Source organism: Pseudomyrmex gracilis, unplaced genomic scaffold (genome assembly GCF_002006095.1).
Source record: "Pseudomyrmex gracilis isolate BER0280 unplaced genomic scaffold, ASM200609v1 scaffold_1954, whole genome shotgun sequence".
NCBI classification, from domain to species: Eukaryota; Metazoa; Arthropoda; class Insecta; order Hymenoptera; family Formicidae; genus Pseudomyrmex; species Pseudomyrmex gracilis.
Window position 1 is genome coordinate 1 of NW_018022538.1, and position 20,119 is coordinate 20,119.

At 30.3% G+C, this 20,119-nt stretch overlaps 1 protein-coding gene and 2 long non-coding RNA genes across 5 annotated transcripts in view; 1 reads left to right on the forward strand and 2 right to left on the reverse strand.

Moving 5' to 3' along the window:
• Positions 1-18: 18 nt before the first annotated feature.
• Positions 19-2,904, reverse strand: LOC109862553. The gene is made up of 6 exons (XR_002251156.1): positions 2,767-2,904; positions 2,483-2,695; positions 986-1,542; positions 839-901; positions 527-754; positions 19-349 (listed from the first exon to the last, which is right to left on the reverse strand). It is a non-coding gene; the product is annotated as an uncharacterized LOC109862553 (long non-coding RNA).
• Positions 2,905-3,142: 238 nt separating this feature from the next.
• Positions 3,143-5,442, reverse strand: LOC109862554. 2 transcript variants are annotated; one of them, XR_002251157.1, is made up of 5 exons: positions 5,179-5,442; positions 4,398-4,612; positions 3,983-4,147; positions 3,766-3,858; positions 3,143-3,413 (listed from the first exon to the last, which is right to left on the reverse strand). It is a non-coding gene; the product is annotated as an uncharacterized LOC109862554 (long non-coding RNA). The 2 variants fall into 2 exon arrangements; XR_002251158.1 differs by having other exon boundaries at positions 3,766-3,888.
• Positions 5,443-7,512: 2,070 nt separating this feature from the next.
• LOC109862555 overlaps positions 7,513-20,119 on the forward strand; it is a 13,244-nt gene continuing 637 nt past the window's right edge. The window contains exons 1-9 of one of the 2 annotated variants that reach the window (XM_020442620.1): positions 7,513-7,600; positions 7,720-7,766; positions 11,786-12,334; positions 12,419-12,481; positions 12,566-12,769; positions 16,153-16,471; positions 16,545-16,772; positions 17,124-17,183; positions 18,363-18,863. In XM_020442620.1, coding sequence (XP_020298209.1) covers positions 7,755-7,766; positions 11,786-12,334; positions 12,419-12,481; positions 12,566-12,769; positions 16,153-16,471; positions 16,545-16,772; positions 17,124-17,183; positions 18,363-18,863 — 1,936 coding nt within the window. In that variant the 5' untranslated portion in view covers positions 7,513-7,600; positions 7,720-7,754. Of the gene's footprint in view, positions 7,601-7,719; positions 7,767-11,273; positions 11,400-11,785; positions 12,335-12,418; positions 12,482-12,565; positions 12,770-16,152; positions 16,472-16,544; positions 16,773-17,123; positions 17,184-18,362; positions 18,864-20,119 lie in introns of those variants that run through there. The other variant, XM_020442621.1, reaches the window with a different exon arrangement.

The window sequence follows — 20,119 nt, forward strand, 5'->3', positions numbered from 1 at the left end:
TAGTTATGTATACTTAGATTAGGATAATAATGTACAAAAGTACAAACGTACAAAATTTACTTGGTGCTACTTTGTGATATCACTTTTTCTTATATACTTTCATTTGATTGACTAATATTGCTGTGACTTCTACACCAGCTACACTGTAGAAGAATCAAATTAATTAATATACATCTCACTTGTACATACGCGCTGCTCGAACTTAACCCGAGTATTGTGAAAGAGCTTTTCAGTTTTATCCCAGTTTTGATATTAATGTTACGGCCGTGTATATTCGAATATCCCGATCGATATTTTGTAAATAGACTATCGCTCGTTAGCGACGTGATGTTGTCGTTATTCTGGTTTTCTGTTAAAAGTGTCACGTTTATTAAAAAGGCCTACGTTTTATAAAATCTGCCTATTTATTTAAGAGAGTGTGTGTTTTGCGAAAGCGCGAGTGCGAAAGTGCCTACCGTCCAGTCCGGACGTAACAATAATATACAATGTGTAAGAAAAATCAGTATTGATGTTTCATTTTACTCACATATAAGGTATGGCGTCATGGCTAATAAAAACGGAACCAACATCCATGTACTGCAGTAGATGGAAAATTTTCAATGACTGATATTCCTGCTGCACGTTCATAATCTAACATTATGAATTTAATATTTTTTTTTTCAAGATCAGGAATTAGTTGCTTTATTTTTATCCATGTAGCACCATACAGAAATTCAGTTCGTATTTCGCATAATATAAAAACTGTTGCAATTGCCTAAAATATTAATTTAATTTATTTTTTCAAGTAAAACAATTAATTAGATTAAATTTTATAATATATAATAATGAAAAAACTTACTGTTTGAAAGTAACGGATATGTATTGTAAATAGCTGCGTTATTTTTGGAATTTTTGGAACAATCTATAAATAAATGACAAAATAAGGCACTCAAATATTTTTATAGTTTTGTCCAAAGTACAAATATATTAGGAAAACAATACTTACAGAAAATGTCCCATCAAGATACATTTCGGTGGATGGAGCCAACTCTTTCAATAGTATATTAGTATATCTGTACTGAATATAAGGGCCGTTTAATTTTTTATTGATGTTGCTTTACCTTTACATATACTATTTAAAGGTTCATAGGTTTGAAGCATTGTACGTAAATCCAAAAAATTTGCAGGCAACGATGGTTTATATTTGATTTTTTCACGATAAAGAGGTGACCGCATTATATTATATGATACCGATGCGGCTGCTACAGGATAACGTCGAGATACAGTATCAAAAATATCTTTACTCTTTGTGTATCTATTTTTACACATTTGTTTCATTTCTTGATTCATTTTCAATTTTTCAGATAATGCTGCATCTGGTGAATGATCATGTTCGGCAATGAGAGTGTACATTTCACCATCTTGTTGCAGACTTCGTTTGCATTTAAAATAACGTCTCTTACTACATCGATAAATATATTCATACCGACTGTCTCTATTATACATATATCCATTGAACACATATAGACGGTTATTTGTCTTTTTACCAGGAAATTCTTCCACCTATAAACATAACAATAAAATCAAGAAAACAAAATCAAGTCATTTAAAGATTAATGATTTATCTCCTACAATTATAAGTGTGCAAAGCAAGCATTTGCAAATCGAATCGAATCTTCGATAATCAAATTAAATCAAATTTGAAATTTTTATATCTAACTGAATAGAATCTGATTCAAATACGAATCAAATTTTAATTAAATTTTCCCGAACTTATATACAAATTTAAACATAAACAAAATTAAGTAGTAATGCCCGAATATTGTGAAAGAACTTTTCAGTTTTGATAATAATATACAATGTGTAAAAAAAATCAGTATCGATGTTTCATTCTACTCACATGAGGTATGACGTCATGGCTAATAAAAACACGTCATCAAATTGGCATTAGGAATTTAAATTTTCCCTTTTTTTGATTGAATATATTTCATGTTTAAATAATATAAAATTTAAAAATTACTAATTTTCAAAAAAACTACGGGGTTATTTATTCAATAAAATTTTGAAATTAAAAAAAAATTAAAACTAGATTGTGCTAAATTCAAATAAGTTTCAACTTCAACTAGTTATTTTTAAAACACCTAAACTTTAATTAATTTTAATTATTAATTTATTAATTTTAAGTTGAAAATTTATCTATGTAAAATAAAAAAATTAAATTTTTAAAAATTACGTTTTATTTTAATACAAGAATAATGCATTTTTAAATTAATTTTTAATCTAATGTTAATCTCAAAGCAACTTTTAACTTAGTTTTTTGTTTGTGCAATCATTAATATAACTAAATTAATTTTATAAAGCTATTAATTTTAATGTGATCTTTAAACATTTTTAACTTACCCAACCCTGATAATAAGTACTACAGACAGTATTACTTTTTAGGGTTAATGCTTCACAAAATAAAACTCAAATAATAAAGAAAGTTTTATATCAGTATACTCACGATGTAAGAAGTAATCGTACTTGAAGCATCTTCTGCAGAACAAAGTATGAAAAGAATTGTTTGTTCCCTAGGTACACTTCTTGCATTTATACCATCTATATTGGGCGTACATTCTGGTGGCAAAACATTTGGATCAGATCTTTCAGTTTTAATTTAATATACTTTTCTTTTAATTCCTTAGATCTTCCTTTACCGAGAAACATGCTCAATTGCCTAAAATAATTACAAAACAGTTATGTTATATGATTTAATTAATATTGAATTATGGTATTTAATTTCTTTACATTAAATATATGTATCGATGGAAACGGAGTAGCAGCTGTCTTCCCACATTTAGTTTTATCTAACTTTATTTGAGAATTTATTTTAACATCATTCTTCTCATTTTCTTTTTGATTTTCTTTCTCCTTTAAAGATTCCTTCCCTTTCTTTATCTGCTCTCTGTCTTTATCATAATTGCTCTCTGTCTTTTTCATAATTTGCTGGAGCATTCACTAAATCAACGAAGATGGAGTCGTCCATAAAACCTGATTCTCTGTCGCCGTGCATCTGCAACGATAAAGTTAGTGACAACAAAATGTATTACGCTACTACTAATGCAAATTATAACTATCCTTAGTACCTTGCCATCATAATTTTTTATAAGCTCTTCAATAAAAGTGCCATTTTGATCTAATATCTCATCACTCATATAAAGAATATTATGCACAACGGTTTCATCCTCTATCATAAAGTTTTGCTGAATGGGAGCTCATGTTATACATGGTTGGTATAGGAGTTACTGCATTAATTATATTTACAGGACAACTTTGCACATCGCCGTCAGGAGTAATTTCAGCATTTTTCATGCAAGAAAGATGGACTGGAATATCTTGCATTGCTAACCACATTACTTTTCTACCTGTCCAGCGTTTTTATTCAGCTCCAAGATCTATTCAATAAATAATACTAAATATTTGTTACGACACAAAGTTGCATGCTAACATTAACAACAAGTAGCTATTATCATTTTTAGTATTACAATAGTACGTTAAACTGATCAAAGAATGAGATTAACATAGAATGAGAAAAAATAAATGAAAACAGAAATTTAATAAATTTTTAAATTAATATTAAATATGTATTTAAATTTATATACATTTTTATAATTTATTAAAATTATTTAAAAATAATCAATTAATAATAAGTAAATTCCAGAAAAGAAAAAAGAATTTGCTTCATGTCTCTCATATCAATGTTTTGATCTAAATTCGTTACTTGTAATTCGACAGATATATTAATACCATTATTTGCATTATGTCCGATACAATTATTAAGATGCACCAAAGACCTTCAGAAGTATGAGCAGTTGTGACAACAGCAACATTATCCCAAGCCTGCGGAATGTGAGCTTGTTTACTTAAGATCTAATTATAGCAAATTACAGATAATAATGAGACAATATGATCGAATATCATAATGATAATCTAGATAAATTTAAATATTCTAAACAAAACTAACTTTATATTATTCTTCCCATATATAGCCATATGGTTGACAGCTTGGCCGAATCGGCCAAATTACATTTGGTGACAGCACTCTAGTAAGGTCGTTATATAGCTATTCAAAGCTACATTGTCGCTACTCACATATCTTTAAAAAAGTATGGGAGGTTGCTGTATCAATCTATGAAATGTAATACATAAAAACACTAAAATTAAATTTTCATTACAATTTTGTAGTGAACATTTTTTATAGTAAAATTTATTCGATATTGTATATCAGATAAGATCAAAAAGGATCACAGCTCAAATCAACAAGGATTAAAATCTATTAATGACTGTAGAACTTGTTCTCCAATTATCCATCATTATAAAGAAAAAATATTTTCTTAATTCACCAGATAAGTAGATTTAACAAAATTACACAAACTCACCCTGATGGTGGACCATTGATGGGTGCACAATAGAGAGAGATTGAAAGACGGATAGGCACTCAGTACAGACGATGAAGATTGATAATGCGGATATTGGAGGGTTCTTGTTCGTAATACAAAAGCACTCGCATTATACATTTGCTTGGAGTTGTTTTGCTTGGAATCAGTAAGAATTTCTGATTCACTGACTACTCTGCTACAAGTTACAATATTTCCTGAAAGAATATTGTTAATTACAATAAGTTTATTCACGGTAAATCAAATCTTTTGCTTCACTTTGCTAAGATTTCAACAAACGTAGATTTTTGGCAATTATATTTTCTTTTTCCTTCCCAAGATATCTCAGAAATATTTCCGAATTAACAACATATTCTCCTTCCATAGATTACTTAGCCAAAGCAAAAATAAAAACAAAATCACATTGTTATTACACAGTTCATTAATAAGTAATTCTACTTATACATAACTTTGTACATCATGACAATGTACAAGTACCCAGATACAAATCGATTATAATAGTGATTAATTATCAATCATTCAAAATTTTATTCTACATGGATAGAAAATGCATAAATGAGAAATGGCAAATGTATAAAACAAATTGTACTGCATACAAAATAAACATTTCTTGATCTTAAACAGTATAAATTTCTTTGATATTGGCGACACAACAAGCAATGGGATAGTTTCGCCTTGTTATTATTAATATACGAGTCGTTCCAAACCTTTGGTTATCAAGTATTCACCTCATTCTTGTTCATGTTCTCTTGTGCACACTAACCTCGTTTTGTCGGATGATTTGCCGAAGTTCGGTGACGTGTTCGTCAATTTAGGCTCAACCAACATATTCGAAAGATTAATTTCAAAGCAAATAAACCACGATTATTGGCACTTTTCAGTTTCTTATTACGGTAACGGGCGATCACGTCCACTTACGGGACGTGATCGCCCGTCGAACGAAAATTCTCACAAAGAAGTTGGAGATTGTAATGTAATTCTCACACGTGAAAGACGAATTGAGACAAAGGAGACAAATGCACAATATAGCTGCGCAATGCAAAAAAGCTATTCTACTGAGGGCCACTTGCACCAACGCCGATTAACTTAATCGGCTGATTATTCTATCGGAATTGACCAATCGCATTTGTTATTTCACACAACAGGCAATGCGATTGGTTAATTCCGATAGGATAATCATCCGATTAAGTTAATCGGCGTTGGTGCAAGTGGCCATGAGATGCGTTCAGAATGAACGTCCGAGTGCACCCAGATATCATGTTATCTTTGTTGTTTATTGAATGTTAAACAAGAATAAAATGATATCTGGGTGCACCTACACGTTCATTCTCAACGCAACCCTAGAAACCATGGTGGAAGTATAACAGTTATCCCTTCTACCATGCTAGAAACGAAAGAAACAGAAAAAGAAAATGGCGGAAATGGCAAAAATTAAATCGTAAAAAGTACGTTGCAAAAATCAATTTTGAAACTAATTTGTTTAACACAATTATATAACAACTATAGATAACTGTTGTATATCGATATGATGTATCGATATACGACACTTAATGAATCGATTAAAATCCTAAGGGTTTGCCTAGCAACATGTAAACAAGCATTCTTTTGATGAAGGCGATTCTCATTCTTTCTTTCATTCATTCAATTCATTCTTCTTTGTGAGCTCATGTAGACAAACAACTCTTTTTGTGTTTTTAATAAATAGAATTTATTAAATCAAACACACAAGACAATTCGTTAGTTTCTTTGTGCGCGTCAAGAAACATAACAATAACAATTAAGAAAGCGTCATATTTCTTATTATATAACGTGTATAATATAACTTATTATTTATCTGTAATATTTATTGAGGAAACTGATCCTAACATTTTATATTTTATATTTTATATCTAATATTTCTCTATTGTGCGCAGGCCCTTATTCTTGTGCGGTGTTATACATTTCATGTGCTATAGGCTTTATAGGCTTTCTACAATAAGCTATTAGTCGGTATCATAAGTCATAAGCCGTAAGAATTGATCAATCACAGTTGAATATTCTCTTCACATTTGACTGTGATTGGTCAATTTTTATGGTTTATGACTTATGATACCAACTTATGGGCCTAAGCAGAACGGTTGACTTATAATTTTAAGACAAGTTTTACGACTTGAGTCTTTTGTCTTTAGTAACGCACAATAACTGTCTTATGTCTCAAATCTTAAACTAAAAAGAGATTTTGTTCGTAACTTAAGACTTGAAACACAAGACAATTATTGTGCGTTACTAATGACAAAGACTCAAGTCGTAAAACTTGTCTTATAATTATAAGTCAACTATTCTGTTTAGGCCCTATAGCTTATTGTAGAAAGCCTATTAGTCCCGGTCTACAATAGATGTAGTAAGTCTTAAGCCGTAAGAAATTGACCAATCATAGTTAAGTATGAGGAGAATAATCGACCATGGTTGGTCAATTTCTTACGGCTTAAGGGTTACTACATCTATTGTAGACCGGGACTTAACCAACTTTTAGTCGGTATCATAAGTCATAAGCCATAAGAATTGATCAATCACAGTTGAATATTCTCTTCACATCCCAGATAGCACAGAGAATTCAAAAAGATTAAGAAAAGAATTCAGATTTATGTCACCAATACTGAGTTCATTTTGAAATGCAAAAAGAATACTTTTTCTGAAAAAGAAAGAAAAAGTCAGGAAAAGCATTCTTTTTGCATTTCAAAATGAACTCAGTATTGATGACATAAACCTGAATTCTTTTTGAATGCTGTGTGCTATCTGGGATTTGACTGTAATTGGTCAATTTTTATGGCTTATGACTTATGATACCGACTAATAGCTTATTGTAGAAAGCCTATAATTCTTATGGCTTATGACTTATGATACCAACTAACAGCTTATTGTAGAAAGCCATTTATACTTATTTAAACACGGAAATCCTTACATTGTGTGATATAGAATCGATCACCCTAAGGCTTTATTTTTGAAAACGTGCGAATAATTTACGTATACGAAAATAACAAAATAGCCAATAGGAAAATAACACCGAATAATTCTATTGGTTATTCTGCTACTTTCATATACGAAAATTATTCGCATGTTTTTAAGAACAGGGAATAGGGCTGTGGTCCAACGGTTCAACGTTGCTCCGTATGTAGATCGGCTCATTTTCCAGCCAGCCAATTAAGGTACATAATAATGTTTCTTGCCGGATTTCTACCGTAAAAGAATGTAAAATAAGTAATCATTTGAGAGATATTCATTAATTAATTGCATTTGGTAAATTTTCCAAATATATCTTTTATAGGTTATCCTCCTTGAACGCAATCAAGTTCCGCATACATGCCGTGCACGGTATATTATATATACAAAATTATTTAGATTACACTTGTTTAATTCAATCAAAAGGCTCATTACGTTTTGCATATAGTGTTTGTTATAAAAAAATATTTTGGTGCCCTGTACTAAAACAAAAAATAGTAAGTATATAACAATATAATTGCAGATGTTATCATTTCATGAGAACATTTTATTTTTACATTTTCTTGTATATTTTTCTTTATAGAAACAGAAAATTATTGTTATTTTAAGGCTGCTGTCAAAGAAAAGTCACATTATAAGAAAGAGTTCAAAGATAACGCTTATTAATATCTTAGTAATGTCATCATGTTAATGCTTTAATTTTTTTTAATTTAAGGTAAATCAGATATCTACCCAGTAAACAATTTGCTCGGAATTTGCCAGCAAATTGGTAACAAATTCGAGCAAACTTATTCAGCAAATTGGCATCAACTATGTCCGCATTAAGCTTGGATTTTGTCGCCAAACCTTGGTGACAAAACATAACAGCAAATTGCTAGCAAAAACCGAGCAAAGCTTGATAACATAACTTGAGACCAAATTGACACCAAATATGGAGCAAGATCTGCGCAACACGATTTGATAGCAAAATAATATTTATAATACAAAAAAATGATTTAGATTTACAATTTATGTCCTCGAGTAAGTTTTCTTGGTTATTCTCTATGTTTTTCTAGTATTACTTTGTAGAAAAAACACATTGTCAGAAATCATCTCGACTGGATTCGAACCTGGAACCTAGAACACTCTGATTACTAAGCGAACACTATCAATTCAGCCATTGAGACTTTCAAAATCAATTACTTTAAAACTAATATATTAATGGCATTAAGTGATATTGTTACTGATTCTAAGTAAAACTATTTGTTACTAAGTAAATTAGCATAATTGTAACTGCTCTTTCTAGGAAAACTAATTTGTTACTGACACCTAACTTTAAAAGAGGCATTTTTTTCACTGCAAATCAGTGATATTATCACTTATTCTTAGTAAACTTTTTTATCACTGATCAATTAGTAAAGTTTTAATTGATTCTACTAAGAGAGTGCAGTGTGGCCATAATACTTAATCGGTTTTCATATCTGTTTAGCAAAAATCAATTACTAATAAACGGTAAATATCGTACGTGCATAATATAAGTTATATTTTTTAATAATATAAAAGTATTGTAAAATTAAATATTATACAGACACTTAATTGTTGTAAAAAGTATAAATATTTTACATAGATGTCATTTTAATATTTATATAATTATTGTCGATTTAATATTCAACTTTGAATATAATTTTATATATATTATGTATAAATATTATATATATATGTGTATATATAATCATATATATGTATATATGTATATATGTATATAATTTGTAAACATAAATTTAGGATATATGTCAATAATTCTTTATAAATTTATACATACACATATAAAACGTGCGTACCTCTAGCATCGCTCATATAGGCTTTCTAATACTTAGTTTCCTAAAACAATATTTCATTATCTCATTTTAATATTTAATTATATTGGAAATAGAGTAAATACTCAAATGTAAAAGTAATTTTATGTATATGGATTATAGATAGTGTAGTAAATATGTAATTTAGAAATAAGTCAAGATATAATTAAATGGCCCTTTAAAGACCATGCAGTTTGACTGAACTGCAAGTCTTGCTCGGTTTTTGCTGTTATTTTGCTATTAAATCGTGTTGCACAAATCTTGCTTCATATTTGGCGTCAATTTGGTCTCAAATTATGCGCAAGCTTTGCTCGGTTTTTGCCAGCAATTTGCTGTTATGCTTTGTCAACAAGCTTGGATATATTTTTGCTAGCAATTTTGCAACATTGCCAGATAAAACAAACTCTGCATCATATTTGATGTCTTTCTGCTAACAAAATTTGTAACAAGCATTTGGCAAAATCTGTTTCGACAAATTTGGTTATCTGGGTAATATCATTACAATATGCGTTTATTTGTACGTATTTAGGCATATAGTATACTTTGCGCAATTAAAATGTTCTATCTAATATATTCAATTAAAGATAGGGCAAAATTATAAATAACTGTAGAAATAAACTTTTTTTTATAGAAATATTAGGCAATTTGTAGTAAGACTTTATATTCATGTTTATTATTAGTTTCTATAATGAAAAATGTATTATAAGAAATATACAGAAATTTATAAAAACAATTAGAAGTTGTCTTTTTTTTGTGGTATTGGTGAGTTCGTCGAATTTTTATTAATTTTTCTATTACTGATAGCATTACTATTAGACTAATTCGGAATACTTTTGTTTTAATTATAATCTGAAATATACGATTTATTTTATAGTAATTTATATAATAATTTGGACAATAGAGGTGTGCAAATATGTTAAATTAAATCAAATCGAATAAAATCATATACTTACTACTTTTGAAAAGTATTTAATTACAGGTATATAATAGCATTTATCATCACAATATTTGCTACTATATATTATAAATTTTTATTTAGCATTCCATTTTTGTAATTATTTTTTAAAATTGTATGATCTATTTTTTTGCCTATTGTTTAAAAGAATATGCAACGTCACTGAAATAATTTTGTTTATTAAACAATTATAGTATGGTTCATGGATATTAACGTATTGTATTAAGGCATACCTCATTAATTATTTCAATTATATTTAATTATGGGAATGAGAAAAAGATGTTCAATTATAAGTTTAATTGTTGTGGAATCTTCTTCGGTAATTGCATTAACGTGTATATTATTAGTTATTTCAATTAAAATGTCATTCATATCCATAAATTACATGTGTATTAAATTTCAATACAATTAATTTTTAAGTTACTCAATATTTATATTTCATTAACTACTTATTGAAAATGTACTTTAATAATTATTTCAATTACTGTTCATTAAAATGTCATTTATATCCATAAATAAAAAGTATATGTAATTTCAATACACTTAATTTTTAAGTTAAATCTCATCAACATGTACATTAATAGTTTTTTCAGTTACTAAGATTTTAAATTTTATTCACCAATGTACATTAAAAGTTAATTAAATTTAAGAATATTTGTAACAGTGTATAATTCATTCAGCTACGACCGCACGATATATTGACAGGCGTCGACTGCGAATCGAATTGACAGTTGCGACACCAGAGTATTAACATTATTCGTTATTCGACTTTATAATTTGCTAAAATCCAATTAATAGCGTACCTTCAGTAATCATTTGTAATAATTGTAGTACTTATTTCAAATAGTTTTCTATCGAGTAACTATATTTTCAAGCCGATTACAAATCGCAATTGAGCAAGAACAATAAAGTTATATAATGTAACAGTAATGGTATGTCTATAGTAAAATAATTTTGTTTAAAATTTACATATTTTACAAACAATTAGAATATTTAATAGAATTACATAGAACTACATCGCATGTGTAAATTCTACTATATCTAATATTATTGGAAATTAAATCTTTTTTAATATACGTTAATAAATAGAAGGTATTGCGGCCGACCGTAATGCGCCAGACATGACAACCCAGTCATAACTACTCGCAAGCGCTGCATTGCGCCAGCACAACCTCCCGCGCTCACCAAAGCTTTCCACGGCGCTTCCAAGACAATGTCAAGTATCTAGCTGTCTCTCGTGGAAAAGATTCCGTCAAAGTGAAATATAAGCAGATTGCGAGAGGCGTTTCGGTGCCAGTTGGCATTTTGTTTTAATTATACACATTAACAAATAATGTCGGCTCCGTAAAAGCATTTCTACTTAATTTTGTTTATGTTTAAATTTATATATGAGTCCGAAAAATTTGATTAAAATTTTATTTGTATTTGAATTAGATTCTATTCAGTTAGATATAAAAATTTCAAATTTGATTTAATTTGATTATCGAAGATTCGATTCGATTTGCAAATGCTTGCTTTGCACACTTATAATTGTAGGAGATACATTACTAATATTTAAATGACTTGATTTTGTTTTCTTGATTTTATTGTTATGTTTATAGATGGAAGAATTTCCTGGTAAAAAGACAAATAGCCGTCTATATGTGTTTAATGGATATATGTATAATAGAGACAATCGGTATGAATATATTTATCGATGTAATAGGAGAAGTTATTTTAAATGCAAAGGAAGTCTGCAACAAGATGGTGAAATGTACACTCTTATTAAAGAACATGATCATCCACCAGATACAGCATTATCTGAAAAATTGAAAATGAAACAAGAAATGAAACAAATGTGTAAAAATAGATACACAAATAGTAAAGATATTTTTGATACTGTATCTCGACGTTATCCTGTAGCAGCCGCATCGGTATCATATAATACAATGCGGTCACCTCTTTATCGTGAAAAAATCAAATATAAACCATCGTTGCCTTCAAATTTTTTGGATTTACATACAAAGCTTCAAACCTATGAACCTTTAAGCAGTATATATAAAGGTAAAGCAACATCAATAAAAAATGAAACGGCCCTTATATTCAGTACAGATATACTATTGAAAGAGTTGGCTGCATCCACCGAAATGTATCTTGATGGGACATTTTCTGTAAGTATTGTTTTTTTAATATATTTGTACTTTTAACATAACTATAAAAATATTTGAGTGCCTTATTTTGTCATTTATTTATAGATCGTTCCAAAAGTTCCAAAAATAGCGCAGCTATTTACAATACATATCCGTTACTGTCAAACGGTAAGTTTTTTCATTATTATATATCATAAAATTTAATCTAATTAATTGTTTTACTTGAAAAAATAAATTAAATTAATATTTCAGGCAATTGCAACAGTTTTTATATTATGCGAAACACGAACTAAATTTCTGTATGATGCTATATGGATAAAAATAAAGCAACTAATTCCTGATCTTGAAAAAAATATTAAATTCATAATGTTAGATTATGAACGTGCAGCAGGAATATCAGTAAGTGAAAATTTTCCATCTGCTGCAATACATGGATGTTGGTTCCATTTTAATCAGGTATAATACACTTTACTTACAAAAATAATTAAATAATATTTGATTAATGAAAATAAAATATTAAATCGCAGTAGTTAATAGATAAAAAAAAGTATATATATATCGGTTTATAGTGTCTTGCATCGCCTCCGATTCCCTTAATCCAGCCTCTCCTATCATTCCATTGGTCTTCCTGTAAGTTCCTGTCACTCATTGCTCTCTTGATTTCTGTTCCCCACGTCGTCCTGGGTCTTCCTCTTTTTCTTTCTTGCCACTTCATTATCATCTATGGGAGTTTTTCTCTGTCCATACAATTTATATGTCCGTACCATATTAATTATCTTTCCTCTATGTCCTGTATTTCGCTGCCGTCAATTCCCACTTTTTTTTTTATTATTTTATTCCTGATTCTATTTTTCCTTGAGATTCTGACAGTTCTTATGGCATCCATCTCTACCGCTTTTATTCTTTTCTTCTGTTTGTCAGTTATTTTCCACGTCTCGGCTCCATATACAAAGCTGCTTTTTATCATGGTTTGGTATATGTTAAACTTTCTTTTTTTACTAATTTCTCTACTCCACAAAATGCTGTTCAAACAAGATATAGGTTTGCAGGCGTGTGTTATTATTCTGATATATACTTCTTTGTTATTCGTTCCCATGTCTGTGAAGATTACTCCTAGATATTTGTTTTTCTTACATATCCTTATTTCTCCAGCTTCTATTTGTAAGTTTTCCTGTGTTTCTCCTACACATAGGTATTTGGTCTTATTTTTATTTATCTTCAGCCTCCATTTGTCATATTCTTCTATTAGTTTCTGTAACATATACTCTACATCCTCTTTATCATTTGCTATAATTACTTGGTCGTCTTTGAACTGTAGCGTGTACATACAAGCATATGATTTAGATGCCCATTCCCCGTACTTTTCTTTTTTATTGTCTAAGAGCAGCAACCACATATATTTTAAATAATATTGACGATATGCAACATCCTTATCTCAACCCTTTAATAACCGAGAATGATTGTGAGAGTTGCTTTCCTACTTTTATCCTCGAATTTGATTCTTCATAGAGGTTTTATATAGCCTTGTCTGGTTGATGCTAGTATTTTGTAGCATCTTCCATAGTTCCTTAATAGGAACGTTATCATATGCTTTCTGTAGGTCAATGAACACTAGGTGCGTACTCCTGTTAGTAGCGGACTTTTTCTCTATTATTTGCTTAAGACAGAATGTCATTGTTAGCACACGATTGACCTGCCCTGAATCCGCTATGCTCTTCTTCCTGTTCTTGGCATTGCTCCTCTATTAAATCTAATAATTCTTTCATATAACCTAATTGTGCTTGTTACCGATATGCTTCTATAATTATTACAGTTTTGTTTACTATCTTTCTTGTGTATATTGAGTATATATATATTTCCTTCCATTGTTTGGGTGTCGGATGTCCATTTAAACACATTTATTATTTTGGTTAGCAGTCTAAACAGTTTTTCTGTGCCATTTTTAATTAGTTCGGTGGGAATACCTCACGGTCCGGCAGCTTTTCCATTTTTTAGTTTTGCTACAGCTCTTGATCGTTTCCACCTCTATTATTATCTCCTCTCCTTCAATTTTTATTGGTGTATCCTTTTCGTGAATCATATACTCGGTTCTGTCTTCTGTTAGTAATTCTTTGTAATGTTTAACCCATTTTTTATTTTCTATTACTGTGATATTGGTTCTTACCCTCTTGTTGCATTTGACTTTTTTAATAAAGTTCCACACTTCATTACATTTTCTGCCTCCAATATATGTATTTATTTTTTGGCACTTTTTGTCCCATATTTTATTTTTCTTTCTCAATATCATTTGTTTATTCTGTTTTGTTATCCTCTTATATTCTTACCTATCTTCCTCTGTTTTCGTGCCAAGCCACCTCAAATATTTACGTTTTTTCCTTCTTATCATCTCCTTTATTTCCTTGTTCCACCAGACTTTGTTGCTGCTGTTTCTTCTCCTCCTTCAATGCTTTCTTAGCTGCTTTATGTATACTCTCAATTATAATTGTGTATGTTTCTCCGAACGATTTAATATCTATTTCTTGTAGTTTTTCATTCAGTCTTGTTTGATAAAAGTGTTGTATACTCTCGTCAGCAAGGATATCTATTTTGTACTTGGGGGTATGTAACTTGTTCTATCTCACTGTCTGGATTTGCTGTAGTTCGGCTGTTATATACAATCGGGAACAATATTTTGGCTTTTTACTAAAAAATGGCCCGATCCACATGTTACACTTTTAAATGCTCTGACATCTTGTACTTTAAATTTCCTTTGTTTTTTACAATCATATAGTCTTATTGACTTTAGGTTTCTGGTCGGTTGGATCCATATATATTTGTGTATATCTTTGTGTTTGTAAAAACCATTTATTATTTGTAGATTATTATTTTTACATAGGTGGATAAGTCTTCTTTCATTATTATTTGTCTGTTGTCTTCCATATGGTCCAATTATTTGATCTGTTTTTCCGATTCTACATGGGCATTTATATTTCCCAATACCTCTTGAATCTCCCACATCTTCCACGGTTTCGTATCTTTTCGTAGAGCTCGTCCTTGATTGCTACGGACTCAGCGTTTGACGGAATATATGCTGCTTAATAGCAATAATTTGTCATTTTTCTGTGATGTAATTATGTTTATTTTTAGTAAGTTTTTGTTGAAAGGTTCCCAGTTTGATACTTTATCCTTTAAAGCCATTTTTATTAAAATAGAGGCTCCCCTTCTTGCTCGTTGATCTTTGGGGATTCCGCTATAGAAATGGATGTAATTTTCAATGTGTTTTCTGTGCCATTTCCTTTCCTTTTTATTTCACTCAATACCGCAATATCTATATTTAGTTTTCCCAGTTTATTTGCAATGAATTCTATTTTCTCCATGGTGCTATGAACGTTCCAGGTATCGAATTGTAATATTCTTATAATATTATAATTCTTTTTCTCTGCTTTTGTCGTTGCCAGTTGTTTCTGTCTTTGCATCCGAGGCTAAATTTAGAGTTTTTAGTGGTATTGTTTTTACAAGTGATAAATTACTAGTTGCCTCAACCCTCGACCTGGAGGACTAGGTGATTTGTGATCAAGGTTTTCTTCCTCTAATCTTTGACGATTCAACGCTTCACTGCAAGGCAGCAGCTTACCTGTATTTCTAGGTAGGAACCCGTAGGGTGCTATCATCCAGGTCAGATATACCCTGGTTTTTTTCAAAGTTGTTATCCTTCCCCTCCTCCTTTCTCAAGTTTGTTAATTGAGACTCCAGGCATGGGACTAGTAAAAAAGAGTTTGGGAAAAATATTAGAATTAATAAATATATCTATTTTATGACAATAACCGAAATCTTTTTACAATTCTGATATTACTTTTTAGGCAATTTTCCGAAAATGGAAATGTTTAAATTTGTTACATGCACCTCGTGATGTTTTGTTTATGACAATGACGTTACCTCTAGCTCCACCCAAATCTTTCTCAGAAGCTTACAAAATAATAGAAAAACAAGCAGATACAATGGAAGAGTATCCAGATATATATTTATTTTTGGCATATCTACGTCGCAATTGGCTTCAAGCCGCATCAAAAGTTAGCGTTTATAAATGTCCTATGAGGACTAATAATATAGTTGAATCTTTCCATAATATAGCAGCAAAAAAGTTTGGTTCGAAGCATTCAAATTTATGGTTGTTTTTAGGTAATTACTTTTATGATTATTTATTTTAACCAAGTAGTATAACATCATTATGTTTTATTTATGTTTTTTTTAGAAAAGTTATCTGACATTCTTACTGATCAAGAACTTGATCTTGAAAGAGCTAAGAGTGGTTTACGTGTTAGAAGAATATGTTCACGTTTAGAAAGACAAAACAATTTACGTATTGTAGAACTTCAAGAAGATCTTGTTACTGACAGGATATCCTTAGAACAATTTTTAAAAATGTTTTACAATCAACATCAAGACCGACATTACAGCATGCAGCAATTAATACATGAAGGTAAGAAATTTTTATTTTTTTTTTATTCATGTTCTTAGTTATTATTAAATTTCTATATTAAAGAAAGTTTGCTTTTTACTGAAATTGTGAGTACTGAAGGACAAATTTTTAGTAAGCATTTTTTCTTTCCCTCCTTCTCTGACCTCTCCTCCCAACATTAAATTTATACCAGTTATAAGTTGATAATATCTTTATTATATTAAATTTTCTTGATTTTTTCCTTAAATTTTTTTGAAATTTTATTCATTTTATTAAATTAAATTAGAAGATAATTTAAATATTATAAAAATTTTTTTTTATATTATGATATATAACATTTCCTTAAACTTATAATGGTTCAAATATTTACAGATGCCAATAACGACGATGATGTACATCTAGAACATTTTTCTGAAATACGGAATGAAAGAGGTACGTATTAATAAAGAAAGTACAATTAAAAACTAATATTATTTTTTTTATTTAACATCCTAGATCATCACAGGATGATCTGTCCAGCGCTGGACATTCAGTAACGTTTATGACTTAGATCAAAAGACAAGCAAGGTATATGACCATTGCCGTACCCTTATATATTATATGTATATTTGAATATACATTGTAACGACCCATTTTTATGTTTACATTTATTCCATTCTACTTTATTTTTACAATATTTAGTCAAGTTAAGGGTTTTTTTGTAAGGTCCGATGGAAGTTTTCTTTTAAATTTTTGTACAATTCTTCTTTCTTTCATGAGTTCTGTGACAAAACAGTTAGGATACTCGATTAGCCTATCACAATATTTCAGATTGTATTCCTTAATAGCTTCCTTAATTGTTGGAATGTTTAAGTCGCGATGAAGTAATTTATTCGGAACGTACTATGACGCGTGTGTAATTATTTTGAGAATCTTGGACTGAAATCTTTGTAAGATCTCATTATTTGAGGTAGATGCTGTGCCCTAAAGTTGAATACCATAGGTCCATATAAGCTTTAATGTTTTGTATATTAACACTTATTCTCAAGAGATAGTTGGGATTTTCTACCTATTACCCAATATATTTGTGGTTAAATTTTTATTTAAGTTTTGTCTATCTTTGGCGGACCTCTGGTAGCTTAGAACATCTATGGATTTTGCTCTAACTCTGTTTTGAAAATGTCACAGGTACAGCTTGCTGTAGTAGAATTTTACTGTTACTCTGTTTTTTGTCTTAGCCTGGCTGTATTGTTCATTGTCACCCTTAGCTGGTGATTTTAATATTATATTATTTTCTTTACTCGAATCTTTAGTAGGCAATGGTTACCGCTCTCTCCCCAGAATCCATGGGGTCAACCTCCATAGAGGGTGGATTTACCAGGCTAGGGCCTGGGCTACCACCTGGGGTAGTACTTTTCGTTATTATTTTTTCCATTGCTATCTTTTTGCTAATTTTGGTCCACCCCGAGTATTTTATTTCCCCGGTACCCTCCGGCAAACCGACGAACATTCCCCAATGCCCCACCAGAGGAGGCGCCCGATGGGGGACTAGCAACTTCACACGAGTAGTATTATTAAATTGTTAAATTATTTTAATAATTCTAATGAGAATATATTATTTGTTATTTTTAGAAAATACAGTTGTTGACCAAACTTCATCTAGACAAGTGAATGTATCTATCTACTACCGTGGTCGTGGCCGTAGGCGTAGACGAACAAACACCTTTATTTCTCCTCAAAGATCTGTTCATGTTTCTCCGGAAAATAATCCAGAAAGAAGACATTCTTCAGAAGAAGAAAACATTCCGCCTGTTACTCCTCCTCAAAGATCTGTTCATGTTTCTCTGGAAAATAATCCAGAAAGAAGGCATTCTTCAGAAGAAGAGGACATACCGCCTGTTACTCCTCCTCAAAGATCTGTTCATGTTTCTTCAGAAAATAATCCAGAAGGAAGGCATTCTTCAGAAGAAGAGGACATACCGCCTGTTACTCCTCAAAGATCTGTTCATGTTTCTCCAGAAAATAATCCAGAAGGAAGGCATTCTTCAGAAGAGAACGTACCGCCTGTTACTCCTCAAAGATCGATTAATGTTTCCCCAGAAGTTTCACAAGATATAATTCTTTTAAATTCAAGTAAGATATTTTACCTAAAAAAATACGAAGTAATATAAAGACTCCCGTCACCGTGGCCATGTTGGAATCGTGACGTTATAAACGAGAAATGACACGTGAAAATTTCTTGCATGCCATTTATAAATAAAACGAATTTAGATGAAATAAAATCATGAAATCGCTTTAAAACACTTGTAAAAATCTGCGAAAACTCCTTTCTTCCCTTGACAGTTAGTAAACAATCGTAAAAGTCACATAAAGTGAGCCATATTCAGACACACACGCGAGCGCGCGCGCGCACACGCACGCACACACACACAGACACACACACACACACACACACACACACACACACAAATATATATATATACACATACACACACAGAGGAAAACACGGATTGACAGCTGTTGAGAGGAGTAAAAAATATGCGTCTATGTATAAATTTCAGATAACTTTAATTTTCGCCAATTTTTACAAACGTGCTAAGCATGAGACAAGTCATATTTTTAGAATGTAGCACATATAATAATGGCAGGCAAAACAAAATTTTGTCAACACGTACATTTTCTACGTAAGACTAAGTTCTAACTTCTACCGCGATACTACATTACCACCGTCAATGCGGAGTTCTTGGTTGAGTAATCAGGAGACTTAATGATCATTATTATACTAAACACTTTACAATTGCTTTATCTTATTAAATGTATGTTTATGAAAATATTATGGTACGGTTATTAAAAAAATACTTTACAAAAAATATATTTCAGAATTATATCACATTTAAAATTATCACGGAAATGTTTCCTATAAAAAAATTTTATTCTACGTTTCTATTTAATTTCATGAAGAATCATTCCTTGCCTGGTTGTTATCATTTACAAAATATCCTGTATAATAATACGAAATACGACTATTAGATGGCTAGATGTTAATCAAATTAGATATAGAAAATTAAAGACTCGCAAAGAGATTGAAAATCTCGATAAAGAATCTACGGATATATTTTGTCCGTCTTTGATAGATACTTATTATCCAATAAGACCGAAAGAATTAGAAAATGTGTCTCTTTATGAATTTGCAAAATGGTATGATATCACGAAGACCAAACCAAAAAGTAAGTATGTTGTATATTACAAAATAGATAAAGGTCTATATCTTAAAGCACGGAAGCGTGAATATCTTATTAATCATTATAAATACAATGTAATAACACAACCGGAGAATTATTTCTTTTCATTATTACTCATGTTTCAACCATGGCGCAAATTAGAAGATC